The sequence below is a fragment of the Chenopodium album genome, chromosome 6 (genome assembly GCF_948465745.1).
Source record: "Chenopodium album chromosome 6, dcCheAlbu1.1, whole genome shotgun sequence".
Classification (NCBI taxonomy): domain Eukaryota; kingdom Viridiplantae; phylum Streptophyta; class Magnoliopsida; order Caryophyllales; family Amaranthaceae; genus Chenopodium; species Chenopodium album.
Window position 1 is genome coordinate 76,085,151 of NC_137839.1, and position 19,852 is coordinate 76,105,002.

Genomic DNA, 19,852 nt, shown 5'->3' on the forward strand with positions numbered 1-19,852 from the left:
TAAAACTGTTCAATATAACTAATTAAAATTTATTACAAAAGTTCTTACTTCTTTCTTTTAGAACACCGTTTTGCAGCAACCTTAATTCTCTCTGCCATTTTTTCTGCAGCTATAGTTGCTGCAATCATAAAGGCTTCTTCTTCCTTCTCTTTATCAGGTGTATTTTCTTTAGCCTTCATCTTTTTCTTCAACAAACTCCTTTTTTTGCTTTTAGACATACTAACCTTCTTCGCCTTCTTTATTTGTTGAGCAATATTGTTAGTCTTTTCTATTTCTTCATTAAGTATGACTTCAGCATAAATCTCTTCGTTATTGTCACAAAATGCATTCACACTTGTTAAAACATCATCTCGTCTTAAATTCAAATTACATAAAACCAGAGATGCACATATTTCTGCTCTGAAACGACGTCTTTCCAATGCCTAAAATACAAATTTAGAGTAATAAGTAATAAAAATAAAAATAGCAAATAAAATTAAATAAAAGTATAGATAAAAACATTATACCTGAGTCAAACTTTTACATTTGAATGCTTTCCCCTCAAATGTGGCACAATGGTACAAACAAAAGATTCCACAATCATTTGTTTCAGAAGAGCACTTTTGAGAATCAAGTGGGATCATTTGAATGAGGAAATCTTTGACAAATTCTCCAGAATCATGGCCTTTTAAAACCAAATATTTCGACATATAAAGCCTCTAGAAAAAAATAAATAATAGAACTACAGGTTTACAATTTAAATAAACTACAAAGGCAACTGATACAATTAAAATCTGTTAAATACAAAAAAAAAACAAGTAATTTCAAAAGTCCTAAAAATACAAGAAATTCTAAATACTAGTAACTCCAAAAGTCCTAAAAATACAAGTAACTCCAAATACAAGTAACTCCAAAAGTCCTAAAATACAAGTAACTCCAAATACAAGTAACTCCAAATATTTTTAACTAACATGTAAGTAATTACACTATAAACTATACTCCAATAGTTCTAATTACATATTATACCTATAATCCACAATATATGTAACCCCAATAATTTTATTACAAGTAACCCCAGTTATTCCAAGACCATATTTACCATTTTCATTACAAGTAACTCAAAATTACAAAAAAAAAATACAAGTAACTCCAAAAGTCCTAAAAATACAAGTAACTCCAAATACAAGTAACTCCAAATATTTTTAACTAACATGTAATTAATTACACTATAAACTATACTCCAATAATTCTAATTACATATTATACCTGTAATCCACAATATATGTAACCCCAATAATTTCATTACAAGTAACCCCAGTTATTCCAAGATCATATTTACCATTTTCATTACAAGTAACTCAAAATAACCAAATTCAAGTAATTATAGAAATTAAGTGTAATATACAACTTAACTTAACAAAATTTTAAAACTTACCAAGTACCAAGTAATAGTATAATACTCAGTGTGAAATTCATCAAAATTTGTAGTAATTTTGAATTTTTTAATGCCCCCTTTGGTTGCAACTTTCCCTTTCTTTGAATTGGGTTTTTCTTCAATTTCAACATGCATGGAATAGGTTCTATTATCCAAGTAGTCAACAGTTTCAGTGTAAAAATTTATCACTACAGCAGAATAGTGATTGCCATGATAGATTGGTATGAATATCTGCACAAAAGAATTAAATTCAACTAAAGCATCTGGTAAAAAATAAATCAAATAATAGAATACAAGTAAACAAAGAGTAAAACAAAAACATACCAACAATGCATCCAATAATTCACAACACTGAATTGATTCAGTCCACAAATCCCATGCTCCAAAAACTTCATTTTCATATATGCAACCATCTCCATTACATATACAACGCAAAAGAGGCAACTGTATACATAAAGAATATATAAACACATGATATAAGACATGCACCATAAAAATTTTAAAATTATAAAAAAAAAGTATTTAAGAATTACCATATGTTCACCACCAAAAAAGAATCTTGGTAATTGATTATCTTGTTTAACCTCAACATAATTCAACAAGATAAAAAAACAATCCAAAATTCGACTTGAAATCAATTCCTTTTGGTACAATGTCAAAAACTCTTCTCTAGGTAAACTGTAGAACTCATTAAAATATACTAGAATCTCCCTGTTTAAAAATGAAAAAAAGTAAGTAACATAGACCATAAAACAACATATAATCAAAATTTACAAGTAAATAAAATATAATTTAAGCAAAATTTTATAACTTACAAGTAACACATATAAATGATTTTGATTTACAAGTAATACATAAAAATTTAAAAGTAACACAAATAATTAAATTTACAAGTAACAGATATAACTAAGTGAATTTAATTTAGAAGTAACTCTATACAAGTAACCCTATACAAGTAACTCTATACAAACACAAGTAACTAGTATCCAACAATACAAGTAACCTTATACAAGTAACCACCAATAATAATAATCCTATACAGGTAACCCTATAAAAGCAACCCTAACCCTATACAAGTAACTAGTTTGCAATAATTCAAATAATAATATATAAGTAACCCTATATAAGTAATTAGTAACCAACAGTACAACAATACAAGTAACTAAAACTAACCAAATCTAAATAACCCAACTAATCCCAATAATAGTAACTGAATATAAGTAACACAAGTAACCCTATACAAGTAATACTAATAAAATAAGTAATCATATACAAGTAACACTAATAACAAAAGTAACACACAATGCATATTTTAAAAGTTTTTACTAACACAACATAAAAAGAAAACATAAAAACAACTTACGACATCGACACTCCAGAATAATTTTGAATAAAACAATAATCTGCAACCATCAGCCGTAAACTCCTCATTGTTGATACTCTCTTGCAGTTAAGCCTCATAAATTTTGATATTAACTATAATTTATAAGCACCATGTGCACCACAGTCAATATCGCAGCTAATTAATTCAGCAGATTGAATAGCAGTATCATCAGAAGTTTTAATCTCCTCACCATCTGGCATCCCAGCTTCATCAAATTTTTCCCTAAGAATTTTCATTGACTCTTCAGGAGTGCAACCTGCCACAAAAGATGTCAAAACTTCTTTTCTTTCTCTCTTTTTCCCTTTTGCTTGAGTGGAAGCCTTTTTCTGAGGATTCTTTCTTTGAGGGGCCTTCTTTTTCTTATCAGATCCTTCAGCTGCCTCACCAGAAGTAGTAACAGATTTATCAGATAACCCTCTCTTTGAAGTAACAGGATTGTCTTTCCTCTGTATTTCTCTAATTTCATCAAGCCATTTTTGAGTTGAAAGAGGAAGGGCATCATCACCAGCACCAAGAATTTATGTTATATTTTGAGTGTTCTCTTGAGTTGAAAGTTCGATAACATCTTCAGAAATTTCCTTCATATTCTCTTGAGAAGAAGGATTAAATTCTTGGCTTGAAACCACTATCTGACTTTGATTAAACTCCTGGCTTGACAAAATAATTTCATTTTGAGTTGAAAGTGTAGCCAGAGTTTCAAGACTTTGAAAAATATCTTGACTTGTTGCCAATTCAAGATTATCTTGGCTAGATGACTGAATGTCCTGACTTTCAACAATTGGACTGTAAAGAACCATAGCCAAAGGATTAACATCAGGAACATCAGAAGCAACAGAAGATGATGATTCAGGAACCTTCAAATGTACATCAGTTTGCACATCAGAATCAGCAGATGTTCCTTTCATTTCATTCTGAACTTCAGAAGCAGCATAAATTCTTTCTTCTCCATTCTGTCCTTGTGCATCATCAGTAGGATCATCATTATCATTAATCTCATTTAGATTAATAGATTGCAAAATATCTTCAACAACCGATCTTGCACGATCAACCCCCATTGAATCATCAAATATAGGAACATCCTCGATAGGAATTTGTTTAGCAGAATCATTTTTAAAAATGTTCTGAACTTCTTCATTAGATAACAACCTAGCATTTGATTCTGGATCAGTGTAAGAAAACAGGTTAAATAATGGCATTTCATCAACGACTTTCTTCATTTCAACATTCTGTTTCACAATCTTGTCGATTTGATCCCAGAATGACTGATCATTATATATCGGATCTAGCTGAGACAGAACAGGAGATTTATCCTTTTTAGAACGAACTTCAACATTCAATTGCAGCTTCATTGATTCAACATAACGCTCAAATTGATATGACATTAATTTCATATCCCTCTGCATTAGCATATAATTCTTTTCCACATCCTACAAATAAATCACATTCAAATTTTAAACCAAAAACTTTTTAAAATAATCCAATGGACCCTAATTATTATACAAGTAACACTTAACATACATGTAACTCAATATACAAGTAACTCAAATACAAAATATACAAGTAATACAATAAAAAATAACCAAAACAAGTAACTCAATCTAAGAAATTTATAAAATAAAAATATACAAGTAACTCCATATAAAAATAAATCCAATGAACCCTAATTATTATACAAGTAACACTAAACATACATGTAACTCAATATACAAGTAACTCAAATACAAAATATACAAGTAATACCATAAGAAATAACCAAAACAAGAAACTCAAGTTAACAAATTTAATAATAAAAAAAATATACACAAGTAACCACCAAAACAAGTAACTCAAGTTAACAAATTTCAATTAACACAAGTAACCTTATATATAAATAACTCCAATCAAAGCTAATAAATATACAAGTAACACAAAAAAACACATACAAGTAATTTCAATTAACATTTAACAAAAATACTAGTAACTACATATATAAGAATATATACAAGTAACTGCAACTAACACTTAAAAAACATACAAGTAACTGCATTAATACTTCAATAAAATAAAAAAAAAACAGTTAAAACACTTACATTTTTTGCAAGTTTAGAAATTTCATCATTTGTTTGAATTTCATGAGGAACTTCAAAAGAAATAACACGAGAAGAACCAGCAACATCTTCCCATCCAACATCAGCACCTACTAAATCTTCAATTCCATGATCATCATCTACTGCATCATCAGCATCATCCATGTTTAAATCTTCAGCTACAACATCACCTTCTATTTCATTTCCATCACTCACAAGTCTTCTCTTCTGTTTTTTCTCAATCTCATTTCTAGCATCATCAAAATCAATTATATTTTCCTTTTCAAAAACATAAAAGTCAGCCTTTCTTAGCCTACGCCTTCTCTTTTTTTCCTTAGGCTCTACGCCTTTTCAAACTTTGTTTTCGGACTTCCTTTTCCTTCTCTTCTTTTTTTTTTCTTCAACTTTCTTTTTTGAACTCAAATTTTCTTTCTTTTTGTCCTTTCCTACAACTTTTCTTTCAGCCTCAACAACATCTTTCTTTTTTACTTCTCTCTTCTTTTCTTCATTTTTCTTTTCTACTTTCTCACCTTTATTTTTAGAAACAACAGACTTTGTTTCCTTACTTTTCTGCTTCTTGGTATCAACTGTATCACCAATTTTAGATACAGGATACGTATCTTCATCTAACATACCATGACCATACTTCCCACTTTTATTGCCCAACCTTTCTCTAAAATTTTCTTCAGTCCTATGCTTAATTAAAGGCAATGAACTATCAACTGTACTTCCTTCCACCTTAATTCTATGAAAATAAACTATCTGCAGCAATAAAAGACAACCAGGCAAATACTTCTGTGTAAGAGAACAACTTGACAATTTCTCACATAAGTCATCTAATACATACTAACACCAGTTGTATGTACTGATTTTGTTAACACCCTCTAAAGCTAAAACTAGCTTAAAGTCAGCAGATCGATTTGATGTAGGAGCAAGCAGAGTAACCATAGTATACATGACAAAGCATCTTTTAAAATCATCATTTCCTTTTTTCATCACATCATCACTTATCATTTTATTCCACAAAAGGGGGACTGAAATATCAAGGTTTTTACTCCCATACAAGTTCCTCCAACCAGTCTTCAAATCAGAATTCTGCTTTTTAAGAGAAATAGGAACAGGTGTTGTTCCCATTGGAATCATAAAGACGTCATAAACATCAGCTGCTGTAAGCTGAAAGTTTCTTCCAGAAGGTAAATTAAAGATACAAGTTGCAGGATCAAAACAGCTACAAAGCCAACGAATCATTTCTGTTAGAAAGGTACTTAACTTGATCAACGATATATTTCCAAACCCAATAGATTCAACTGCTTGCTTTTGATCTTCAGATAACTTCTTATATAAGTCTAAAACACCAGACGGTCTACATCTCAAAACAATTACATCCTCCCTAAAACAAAACAAAATAAAAAATCAATTTCAAATTGTAGTTATACACTACAAATAACCAGTAACTCTATTTCACTTCAACTCATAATTATTAAAAATCTTACAAACAATACATATAAAAAATAAAACTCTAACAAGTAACTCATAATATATAAACCTGTTATAAGTAACTCAAAATCAACAAATAAGTAACTAAAAATAAATAATATTCTATAGAAATCTTTTAAAAATAACTCAAAATAACTAAACAAGTAACCTCCTAACAAGTAACACTCACATAAAAATTGATGCGGTTCCAAGGCATCAATATTGTTATTATAATTATTTTTATTGTTATTTTTAGTTTATTATTAGGTGACCGAATTTATTAGGATATTTTTGTTAGTTTAATTCGGTTAGTATAAGATAAGCTTAACTTTAAAGATCATATTTGCAAAATATTATCTTTACAAGTTAGAGTTAGTTTCCTAGTTAGATTAGAATTTGTTTTACCGATTTTTAGGCTAATTATTTAGCTTATAAATACGTGATGGTGTTTAACGAAAAGTATGATTGATTGATTTGAAATTTATAAAGTTTTACGTAAGCTTGTGCTTGTGTATGCTTGACCTAGTTTAGGTTTTAAGCTCGTGTTGCTTAGCGTTTCTTGACCGAGACTCAAGATTCCAAACCTTTCAACTGCGATTGAAGGTTATATCCATCAAAATTCATATCAAAAATAATCTTAATAAGTAAACCATAATCATAAAACAAGTAACCCAACATCATCAAACAAGTAACCTATAAACATAAAAATAAAAAAATAAAAAAAAAATTATCCTATAATCATAAAAAAAAATAAAAAAAAATAAAAAAATAACACCTAACAAGTAACACTCATATTAAAATATCCTAAAAGTAAACTATAATCAACAAACAAGTAACCAATAATCAATAAACAAGTAACACATAATAATAAAACAAGTAACCACAACTAAACCATATTACAGAAACAACATATAAAAGCTATAAAACAGAATAAATGTATTAATCAGGATAATGTTTCATACCCCTCTTCAAGTTTTACAACTTCGACCACTTGACTATCTTGAGTAGCAGTTGCAGCAGCTCTTCGACCTTTGCGTCCTCTTTTAGCAATGACAGGTTTAAGATCAGGTTTAACATCCTCTACTGGAGTATTATCAACTTCATCAGCTTTCATATCCTCTGCAATCACTTTATCAGATTTCAGACCCTCTGCATTTACATCATCCTCAACATTCACACTATGCTCTGCATTCACACCAGCATTTGCATTATCTTTTTCTAAGTTAACATCCTCAACATTTAAATTGTCAGAATCGGCATTAACATCCTCATCATTCAATTCCTTCTCTTGTTCAATATCACCTATAGCATTATGTTTTTCTGTTCAATAAACAAATTCAAAATAAATTAGAATACTTGTTTGAGTTAATGATACACACTATAATAACTCAAACTAAGACATTATATATTAATTACAAGTACACTCAATACAAGTAACTCTATGTATAACAAATACAAGTAACCATTAATAATACAAGTAACAATATATTACAACAAATACAAGTAACCATAGTTTTAAAATAAATACAAGTAACCCAATACAAGTAATTCAAAACGAGTAACTCAATACAAATAACTAAATACAAGTAACTCAATACATGTAACTCAATACAAGTAATCGAGTAAGAGTATAATACTCAGTGTAAAATTCATCAAAACAAGTAACTCAATACAAATAACTAAATACAAGTAACTCAATAGAAGTAACCATAACATGTACATCCTTCAATAAGGAATTACTAATACAAGTAACACTAGTTTACAAAAAATACAACTAATCCTATACAACTAACCAAATACAAAACACAAAATTTAAATACAAAAAAGCAATAAAAGTAACACAATATAAGATGGCAATACTAATAAAACAATATAAGGACAAATACAAGTAACCATAGAAATAATGACTAATAAAAATAACAGTAACCCTAAAAAAAAATTAAAAAAACTCAACAAAATTAAGCATATCCTACAACTAAAAAATCAAGATATAATACAATTCAAGAAATACAAATTAAGCATTTAAAACAATAAAACAGATTGAAAACAGAATAATCGCAAAATTAAAAGTAAAAAACCTAACATCAAACACGTAACCCTAACAAAAATACACACAAAAATTTAAAAACAAAAACAAAATTAAATGAAATAAACAACAAAATATAGGTAAAATACTTTAAATCTAAGTCGAATAACAATAAAAAACAACAATAACACAAAATCAAAACGAAATACAAATAATCTTTGATCAAAACACTCGAAAAACAACAACAATGTGCAAAATTATCAAAGAAATACAAATTAAAATTTTAAAAATACCTGTTTCAACAACATTTGTACAAGAAGACGATCCTTTCTTTCCTTTGCGATTGATAATCTTCAATTTAACCATTTTGAATCAAAAAATTAAACTTAGATGACACAAAAAACACAGAAAATAACAAGTTAAACTCAGAACGAAGGCAAAGCAATAAAGAGAGTTAATAATTTAGAGAGAGAAATGAGAGAGAAAATTGCAAGATGAGAGAGAAAATAGAAAGAAAAAAACTGTGATAATGGCGGTTGAATGAAGAGACAACTCTATAATAATGGCGGTTTTGGGAAAAGAGATACAAAAACACAATTTCAAATAAAACGGTTTTAAAAAAAAATAACGGGGTACCAAATGGGTCCGTTATTTTTTACATAAAAGTCCGTTATATTTTGGGCTTCGAAACTTTGGGCCCGTTATGTACGCTGGCCACACCATGTGGCCAGCCACATACAAAAATTTGTGATCTTAGGTGGCATAATCCAATTGTAGCGTTTTAAAAATATTAATCCTGTGTGGCGCTCTAATAATTTTTTAAAAATAAAAATCCTACGCGGCGCTCTAAAATCTTGGGAAAAAACTCCCCTTTATATATATATACTAGTTTTGTGCCCGTGCGATGCCCGGGTTGTTTATTGAATTTTAAGATAAATTTTTAATTTATATGTCAAATTTTAAAACATATCATTGATACAAAATTAGTTAGCAGTTAATGTGTTTTTGTGATGATTTAAACATTTCTTGACCCGTAACCTGAAATAATGACCCTGTCCGAAATGACTCGTGACCCAACCCGATTGAAAGGTCTACACACAGTAATAAAATTATATTAGATTGTAAAGTATATTGTTTAAATTGATTAGAATATATTATAAATAATGGATGTGGTGCTAATTCCTTCGCTCCAAATTTTTTTTTAAAAAAAAAAAAAAAAACTAAAGAGAGGAGGAAAAACCTAAAAGAGAGAACAAAGAGAATCAAAATACTCTAAACTTCTCACCTCTCATCAAATACTCTAAACTTCTCCAAAGAAATCCTCTCAAAAAAAATTTATATGATAATTTATGAGTGTTATAATTTTTTTTTTAATAAAGTTATAAATTAATTTGTACATATGAAATATTGGTACTTTATCGAAAATAAAACTCTAAATTAACAATTTTATCTAAAAATTCTATCCAAATTTGATTGAAAATAGAATTCTAAATTAACTTTTTTTTATCCTACAAATTAAATTCTATATAATTCTATCCTACGTGGTGCGACACTTGGCGAAAAGTTGGAACGCCAAGTGTCGATATCTCGTCGCCTGGCTAAAAGTTTAGCTTTATATATTAGTTATATGATTAGATTTAAGAAGAGGACGCTCCATTTTATCTCCTTGATAAATAAAATTCATTTATAATAAAAAGTTATTGATTCATTTACAGTTTTGTTATTTGATTATCAAGGAAATTAACTTGTATATTCTAATTTAAGAATCGCGATGAGTCGTATGAGTATAACTTGATTTGGAGTGACTAAATTTATTGTATAGGATATACATGATGAAGTGTTATACGGAGTTGGTCTGTTGGTGAATATACTACTTTTAACTGCTTTTCTTCTTTGATATGACCAAGTAGGGGAGAAGTAACATGTTCAAGATTGAAACAACTAACAGTCTTACATCCCAAAAATAGAGCCACCAGGCCCAATACAACCTGAAAGGCTGAAACAGCACAACTCTCCACAGCTTTTTTTACCCAAATTTTTTTTTAGCATGTCTAAATTTCTTATCCCAACAAAGGCAACAATCAAACAAAAGGGATTAAGATCAATTAGTTAGCCATATCCGCTACAAAAATGTTGTATACAGCTTGAGAACCGCAAGGTATTAAAGATTAACAAGATGAATATAGGAGCAAATGATCAGAAGTTTTCTCGAAACTGAAACTGAAACAGTCTGAAGCATGAGGACCCAAGAAGCAGTAAGATACCAGATTGCCAGACCATCCAACTCTTTGAGTTTGGTGATCTGAAGCATGAGGACCCAAGAAGCAGTAAGATGCCAGATTGCCAGACCATCCAACTCTTTGAGTTTGGTGGTTTGTGTATCTGTGTTGCAGTTAGCCAGGTATCTCTGACATAAATTTAAGGAGCAAAGACCACCCAAGAAGTTATGCTCAATAGCATTGTTGCCTTCAAATGTGTACAAAATCAATAGTTTAATTGTAGAATGAGCATCTCCTCTTTCCATTTTATACTCACCAAGTAACCTTCTAAAAAAGTGAAAATCTTCTTAATTCTCAAACCATGGCACAATAGCTCCTGCAACCGTCGGCAAATTCCACATACATCACCTACTAACACACAATAAGGATCACCTGACATCAACTGCATATTTCTAAATGTGTAATAACCAGATTTTTAACCTTGGTAGATATGCAGGCCAGAAAGCCTGAAGTCCAAAGAAAGGCTGTTGGTTTATATTTGCAGAGGCACTTACACAGTCCTAAGAGGCTTAGATACCATGTACAAATTTGATCTCGATGCCCATGATACATGTTTTTGGCTCAGCTTGAAGCACTTGAGCACAGAATGTACAATACAAATAATTTTACGCCCCACAGCTTCAGCCAGGCAATAAGGATTTTGCCTCAAAAGCTCATGAAATCCTGTTAGGCTTAGATCCATTCATTGTTTTACCAGATACTAATTACATACAGCTTTTCCCCTGTTTCACAAGAATGTAGCAGAATGAAATTGCATAGTGGAATATACAGAGAATGTGAGAAAAAAGTCCATTTCAAGAATGGAGTGCTACTTTATCACTTGCATAAAGTTGTTCCAGCTTAATAGTTATGTATATAGCAGCAAAATGGGCAATGACTTTACAGTTCAATGTAATGATTTTTTTTATAACATCTTTTACAAATTTCCTAACAAATGTTGAAAGATATACTAACTTTAAAATATCAGCAGTTTGTTGTATTTATTGCAGTTAACTCGAAAAAAATTCTTCTGAAGAGAGAATAATTATCATCACAGGTCTTCACAAACATCACGAATAGAAGAAAATCTGAATTCAAGGAGTCATTGATGTTGGAGTTAGGACATTTACCATGGTAAACTCTTTTATTGGCTAGTAGTAGATGACCTTGGCAACGATACGAAGAACACATCACTTGATGAACAGGAAGATTTCCTCTGAGCAAACAGCCTTTATAAAGTATTTAAGTGGAACGGACTTGCATAAATTTGGGACAGATAAAAACCAAAGAGCAACAAAACAATTCACTCTGCAAATATCTATTGAGGTATATATGGTGATGAATGGTTTAGAATCAAGAATCATGAGCTTACTATAAGTAAACTATAAAAACCACCATCCTTTCAGACTCGTCACATGGATTCAAAGAGTAAGCTGTATTTTCAACCTCCAACATATTATACAGCACTATACCTCATATAACAACAATTGGTTCTCCAATCCCTTGTCTTCATTAATTCACAACTACGGTGCTTCAACTCTTTCATCATCCTCATATTACCTTGTCTATCTCCAGTCCTATAAATTCCAGCTATAAGATAACCCTCTGCAAAGAACCACATACAAGAATTGCATACCTATCACCAAATATCTACACTACCAATAGTCTCTACATGAGCAGACACCGTCTTTGAAATGGTGAAATCGTGTAGCATCCCTTACAATAATTTCTCTGCCCACTAGCTTTGAAATGAATTTGATAGCAGAGTGACAGTCATTGCATACACGCAAGTTTTTCATGATTCTTAAGGTGGTGTTTTCGGGAGTATTTAGAAGTCCAAATGCTATAGCAAGCTTTTCACTGTGATGCCTAAGGATATGTTCTTTCACTTCTTCATCCAGATCATGTAGCACTGAATTTGTGTCCGGAACAAAGCCCATTTTTTTAATCTCGTCCCATATTTTTGCCATCTTTGTATAGATTGCATCTCTTTGAGGGTGATGTGCATCTTCAGCTCCAAAGACATGCACTTCATTCTTGAGTTGAAGCCAGCTCAGTCCTTGGTCCTTCTTAATTCCTTTTTCCTTCATTGATTTTCTAACTTTAGCAGCCTCAACCCACTTTCCACAGGCAGAATATAGATTAGCAAGGGATGCAAAGGCACCACTGTTCCCTGGATCAAGAAGTAGCAATCTCTCAGCTGCAACTTTTGCCAACTCTATATTTTTATGAGCATAACAAGACGCTAAAATTGAACCCCAAGCAATATTGTCAGGTTCCATAGGCATTTTCTTAATGAAATTCTGTACTTCTTGCAGCAAGCCAGCACGTCCAAGGAGATCAATCATGCAAGAATAGTGACTTGTAGTTGGTTCAATTTTGTGCACATTCTGCATCATGTTGTAATAGCTCTTTCCTTTTTCTACCAAACCAGCGTGGGTACAGGCAACAAGTACTCCCACATATGTTATATGGTCAGGCTTAATGTCCAATGACAGCATTTTCTCAAACAGTTCTATTGCTTCTTCTCCAAAACCATGCTGAGCTAAAGCTATAATCATTGAGGTCCATGTAACACTGTCTCTATAGCGGTGTAGTGTAAAGACACGTCTGGCACCAAATATGCTTCCAGCCTTGGCATACATGGTAATTAGTGCATTGGATACACTAACGGATGATACTTCTGCTGACCTTATAGCAACAGCATGAATCTGTTTGCCATGATCCAGATTTGCCAAGCTTGAAATGACACTCAGCATAGCAGCTAATGTGTAATTGTTTGGCCTCGGCCCTTCTCTAAGCATTAATCTGAATAATGACACTGCATCATCATTAAGTCCATTCTGCTCATAACCTACTATCATTGCCGTCCAAGCAACCACATCACGGTCTTTCAATGAGTCAAATATTTCTCTTGCAGGCCTAATATCTCCAAGCTTCACATAGCCATCCATTAAAGCTGTGAATGCTATCACATTGAGATTGGAAATCCCGTTTTTTTGTATGATCTTTCGAGCATTTTCTACACCTCCACACCTAGCGTACATTGTGATCAAAGAATTTTCCACTGCCCCATAAACATCAAATTTAGTCCTTACCATATATGCATGAATTTGTTTCCCGAGTTCCAAGTTCTCAAGACTTGCACAAGCTGATAAAGCACTAGCCAACGTAAATTTGTCCGGTTTCATTGAAGAATCCTTTAACATTTCCGAGAATACTTGGAGAGCTTCAATATGAAACCCCCTTTGATTGTATCCTGTAATAATAGAGTTCCATGACACAATGTCGCGGTCATTCATTTGTTCAAACTGTGCACGAGCAAGATCAACATCACCGCACATCATATGCAAGGAAATCATAGAGTTCCAGCTCGAAACATTTTTGATCCCCATCCTGTCAAAAACAATCCTTGCCCTTACATGATCACCAGTCTTTACATACATATTAAACAGTGAATTTGCTACTGAAACATAACTACCTAGTCCATGCTTAACAACAAAAGAATGAACCTTTCTACCAACATTCAAATCTCTCATATTTGCACATAATGCAAGAACACTAGTAATTGTGAACTGGGTAGGTGACACTCCATCCCTAATCATATCCAAAAACATTTTCAATGCATTTTCATAATAACCCATTTGATAGTAACCCACAATCATAGCAGTCCAAGAGACCGAGTCACGGTCCGGAATTTGTCGAAAAACAAAATTAGCCGCACCCATTTCCCCCACTTTAGCATACCCTGATACAATTGTGTTCCAAGAAAACAATTTTTTCACAGGCATTTCATCAAACAGTTGGTGGGCAACAGAGTTTAACCCACATTTAACATACAAATTAAGGAGATTATTCAAAAGATATACACTTGCAAAAAGACCTTGTTTGATAATCTGAGCATGAATTGATTTCCCAACTGATAAGTGTTTAGATTTCGAGCAAGTTTGAAGCAGAGTAGCATAGTAATCAGAGGAAGAGGTAAGAAAATGTGGAGTAGAACTCATGGTAAGAGATAATAATCTAACCTGGAAACATGGATATCAAAGAATTCTAGTTAAAAAAGGGCGGTGGAATTTCAGCATTGTTTGTAACATTAACTCTGTGTGTTTTGTTGAGACTGCATCAATGGGGTTTGGTCTTTTTTGTGATCTGTTTCGAAAACAAAAGTGCGCGAAAATACCGAAAATAAGAGATAACACCACGGGATCGTAAACAAGTTCGGTTAAAACATGTTACTCGTAATCAGGTACTTTCACACTTGGTAAACATTTTTCCGTATTAGACTTGTTTCTTATAAACAACTTTATAGTACTTCGTATTGATGCAACACTTATTTTTAGTAGTCATATAAAATTTGTTCTAGCTTCAAAATACAAAAAATACAAGGCATTATATATTTTTCAGGGGAATGATTAATGGCTTAATGCATTTATTAATCAATAGATAATTTATCCATGAGACCATGACTCTATGAGTACATATAACTATATGACTATATGAGAATACAACTTTTATGATAACGAATTTCCAAATCCAAACAATTTTAAACAACCCTAATCTTTATTCAAAAAAAAAAAAAAAAAAAAAAAAAACCTAATCTAGCAAGGTAATAGTGGACAACAAAATTACCCTCCCTTTTAACATGAAATCAAGGAACGTAATCTAGCTTGAAACTTATTGATCGGTGAGGATTCTTAATGAGCCTTAACTTTAACAAGCCTTTACATTTTTGTCTAAGGGTCTGTTCACTTTAGCCTAATTTCAGTTCAGTTCAGTTTAACTCCAATCATTTCAGTTTAGTTTAGTTTAGCTCTTAATTTCCTTCTTTCATAAAATATTTAGTTTAGTTCAGCTCAAATCAGTTCAATTTAGTTCAGCTCAATATAGTAAATATAAACAGACCCTAAGTCTTTTGTACGTACACTTGATTATTTGATCATACAAGTCCATTTAAGATATAAGAAGCTATGCCCAATAATCTCTTCAACATTAGGCTTCGGCCCAAATCATATAACACAAGCCATGTCCGCTAGATTGTTTTGTTCCCTTTAAAAATCAGTCCCTTATACTTGCTTCAACCTTAACACGAGCAAACTAACGTAACTAGAGTAACAAATAAGAATTGGAATTATTGCATCCCCTTAGAGTGATTGAATTATTGTGCAACTGTTGGTGCAACAACTAACAAGCAACAACCTCTACGTGCTCTTTAAATTCTATTAATACCGAAGAGTCAAGGGCGCACATTATTGCTGGCAACCAGGCACCCGAATTGGACCCAACCATTAGACATCAATTGCATGTTTGTATTGTCTCTTTGTTGCTCTAACCTCTTAAGTGACTAGCAAGTCATTCATGTTTTTCGTTCATTCCCTTTTTTTTTTAACTGGCTTTACGGTGTGGCCATCCAATCAATGGATTATTTCGTTAGTGTAATAGAGGTTACTTGGTCAGTGTTAAAGGAGTTACTTCGTCAGTGTTATAAGAGTTACTCGGTCAATGTTACAGGGATGACTTAATCAGCGTTATAGAGGTTACCTTATTCTTTTATAAGTGGTCACACGGTGTGGCCAACCACACACTAGACGAGCTTTTTTTTTAGTATAAATTATAATAATAAAATGATTATCATACATAATTTCTCACTAATTTTATTATGTTACTTTCTCTAAATTTCTCATGCTGATTTAAAATTGGAGGAGCATCTTCAAATTTGTGAAAATTAATTAAGTGATAAATTAAAGAGTTCTTATCCATCCATAACATATAATAATTATATAATATGGCCATATAAATATATTTCAATGAAACTTATGCTTAAAGAAAATACTAATGTACTATTGTACAATTACTTGATATCAACTCACACGATCACACCACTAAATTCGTCACTTAATCAGTGGTTACTTTTCAGTGTCCGAGGCATATAACCTATAAGTACAATAACACTTAATACTGATAAAATATGATAAATATTTTAGATATTATTCTGTATTGAAGGAGTTGAATAAGAACGTGAAAACTTTTTTTTTTTTTTTTTTTTTTTTTTTTTTTTTTTTTTTTGTGGTGGAAGAACATGAAAACTTTGATTATCCGAAAACCGAGTAAATTATTTATGATTTCCCTCTCAATAGATTACTGTACTTGTTATGTTGTAGCACTGTTGCTGTCCTGTTCTTTGCTATGATGCGTACGTTCCAAAGACAAGATATATTCCGGATGGATTGGAAAATAATTATTCATAAATGGACATTACTTTTTTGACTTACTTCGTATACACTTGTGCATACTCCAATTTCAACGTAACCAAAATTGAGTAATGACGTACTAGTGTCATTTCCATAAATTAGAATTTCAGATGTGCAAATTATGGTCTTATTTGATCATTATTTCATAATATAGTCTATTTCTTTGGAAGAGTATTAAATTTATGACCCATTAATTTAAGAGAAAATCCAAGTTTATCAATATGATAAACAAAATTTGTTTATCAAATGGCAAAATTGTAAATAAACCAACAACTTTTTAGTAAATTTGGGACCCATTATTGTTGATATATTTACGAAAATGCCATGATGACTGGGCATTTATGTTGTTTTATTTACCATTTTGCCATTTGATAAACAAATTTTATTTATCAAATTGATTAATTGGGGCTTCCTCTTAATTTAATTAGTAAGCTATGATATTACCCTACTTATATGTACCTTTAATTTTGGATGCAAATTAACAATGTACAGTACCAATCACAACTAATGAAAATTCTGTTCATCATTACTATATACTTGTACTATTACTAATAATAATAATAAAGTACAAGTACTAATTAAACAAAGTCATGTTATGATAGCAAAATTGCTGTTCTTGTTTTCAATAAATCCAATTACACTCATGTCAATTAAGACAATACATTAAACAAGCAATTCTAGCTCACTTCTATTCTATCAAATCATCATATCATATTGACATATATATTACAATTAAGCAACTTTTTGCCAATCAATAATATCTGTAACTTTAATTATTGTGCTCTTGGCTATCAACTTATCACCTTTTACAAGTTCTATATCTGTACGTCAATTTTTTTCTTTTTGCAAATTATAGACTTATCATCAAGATGGTTGTAATTTTCATCATTTCTTGTAACGCTTGTTGTAAAATATTTCAGTATCGTTAGTAGTTATTACTTGCAAGACTAAGGACCAATATACAAGTACCCCGTACAAAACAACAAATAGAGAATTAGAAATGTGTACTATTTTCTTGGATAACTTCCATTGTCCATACATTATTCAATATCATACATTCATACCCCAATAGGCCAATAGAGATGCCTAAAGGAAACCGTCATGTTTCCTTTTTACTTAGCTAAGGGACATACATTCAAATGTTCAATCTTGAAAGTTGGCAATGAATATCTAATACAATATCTTTTTATTGTTGAAATAATATTCTAAGAAGACAATGAAAAATATCTGAGAAAAGATCCAGCTAGATATTTATAATTGGGTTAAATCAAAAGCCCTACCAATTAGCACTCGTCTAATTCCACGTGGAACCCCCTGGTCGCTCTACTTGCGCTTTTTATGCACTTTTTTGCACTTTTTTTCTTAACACATCTCTTTCAAGCTAGCTTTAATGACATATATATGGAGCTTATCATAATTGATTGGCTATGTCAAACCTTATCACTATTATTAAAATGATGCTAACATTATTAGAAAGGTTTGGTTTTAGTTGTTGCTATTGCATTGATTTGTATAGGGTAACCGTGATTCGAACTCGCCCCAAGTATCTAGTGTATCACTTGTACATGATTGACGTTTTATTCGCTTTTCAAAATTTTAACTTATTTCAAGATTACTCCATTTACCAACTCTTTGATGACATATCTTTGTTATTGAGGGTTGTGAAATGAAACAACTGCACAACTAAGGGCATGTTCTCTTCAGCTTAATTTTAGTTCTGTTTAGTTCAGCTCCAATCAGTTCAGTTTCTAATTTCCTTCTATCATAAACAATTCATTTCAGTTCTATTTAGTTCAGTTCAGTTCAGTAAATCAAAACAGGTTCTAACTCGGGAATATACCAATTATAAAGTATAATAACAGTACTCTGTAACAGATTCAAATCTTGATAATTAACACATACACATGTATTAATGTGCTTTTATATTAAGACTTTTCTTTTATTTGAATTACAATTTTACATAACTCAATCACTCCAATGAATTAGTTTGAGACTACTTTGCATTGATTTTAAAAGTCATGGTTTATAACTATTGGGTACCGTACCCTAATAATAAAAAGAGATTCATTAGAAATAATTCATGAAGGTAAGAGGGTCCAAGTTTTTGTGAAATGTCAACGTATGCACTTATTTTTTATGTGTATGTAGGCCTGTAGGGTATTCATGAACGTGATGAAATTTGTGAGAGTTCGATATCAAGTCATTTCTTCTTGGCTCTTGCTATTGAAACATACCTATACCGACTTGTTAGGACTATGTAATATAACAATCTAAAGAAGATAGAGACAACATTTATGAATATTTAGTACTCCTACAAAATATTACCTAAAATAAAAATACTTCGTATTATAAAAAATAAAATACTAACAAAAAAAAAAAAAAACCAATTGCTATTGTGCCCTTAATCTCACGAAAAACCAAGATTCAGTGCTAAAATGTTGCATCGGCGAGCTCATTAAACTACAAGAACCGTGCGGGGAATAGCCACAATAATTCGCAATTTACTACGGAAATTTATGCTCCTATAGTCCTATAACATTGTCTAAGTTTTGCAAGACATACTGAGCCATGTCACCAATAAACCTAACCTGGCCTTCAAACTCAAAGTAAAACTTTGGATTAAGTTGGTCATTTAACACAGTATTAAAAGCACTAGTTTAAATAAAATCAATGTGTTTTCTGTGTAGCCGGTTGACATATTTTAAAACACTAAACGGGCAACCCCTTACAGATTGAGTAACAACTGACTAAATAACCCCTAACTAAGCAACCACTGACTAATTAAACCCTGAATAAGTAGCCCTGATTATTATATTGTATGGCTAGTTACATATAAAACTTTGTGAAATAAAATTTAAATAGTATGACTAATTGACTATAAAAAAAAAACAAAAAAAAAAAAAAACAAAAAAAAAGTGACATATGAAATTAACAATCAATGGCTATATGGCTATATGTCAATATTTGGTCATGATGA

General features: G+C 31.2%; 1 protein-coding gene across 1 annotated transcript; it reads right to left on the reverse strand.

Moving 5' to 3' along the window:
• Window positions 1–11,509: 11,509 nt before the first annotated feature.
• Window positions 11,510–14,764, reverse strand: LOC145635343 (pentatricopeptide repeat-containing protein At2g22070-like). The gene has a single exon (XM_081686622.1). The coding sequence runs from the start codon at window positions 14,629–14,631 to the stop codon at window positions 12,280–12,282; it is 2,352 nt and encodes a 783-aa protein (XP_081542748.1). The 5' UTR covers window positions 14,632–14,764; the 3' UTR covers window positions 11,510–12,279.
• Between the last annotated feature and the right edge of the window lie 5,088 nt (window positions 14,765–19,852).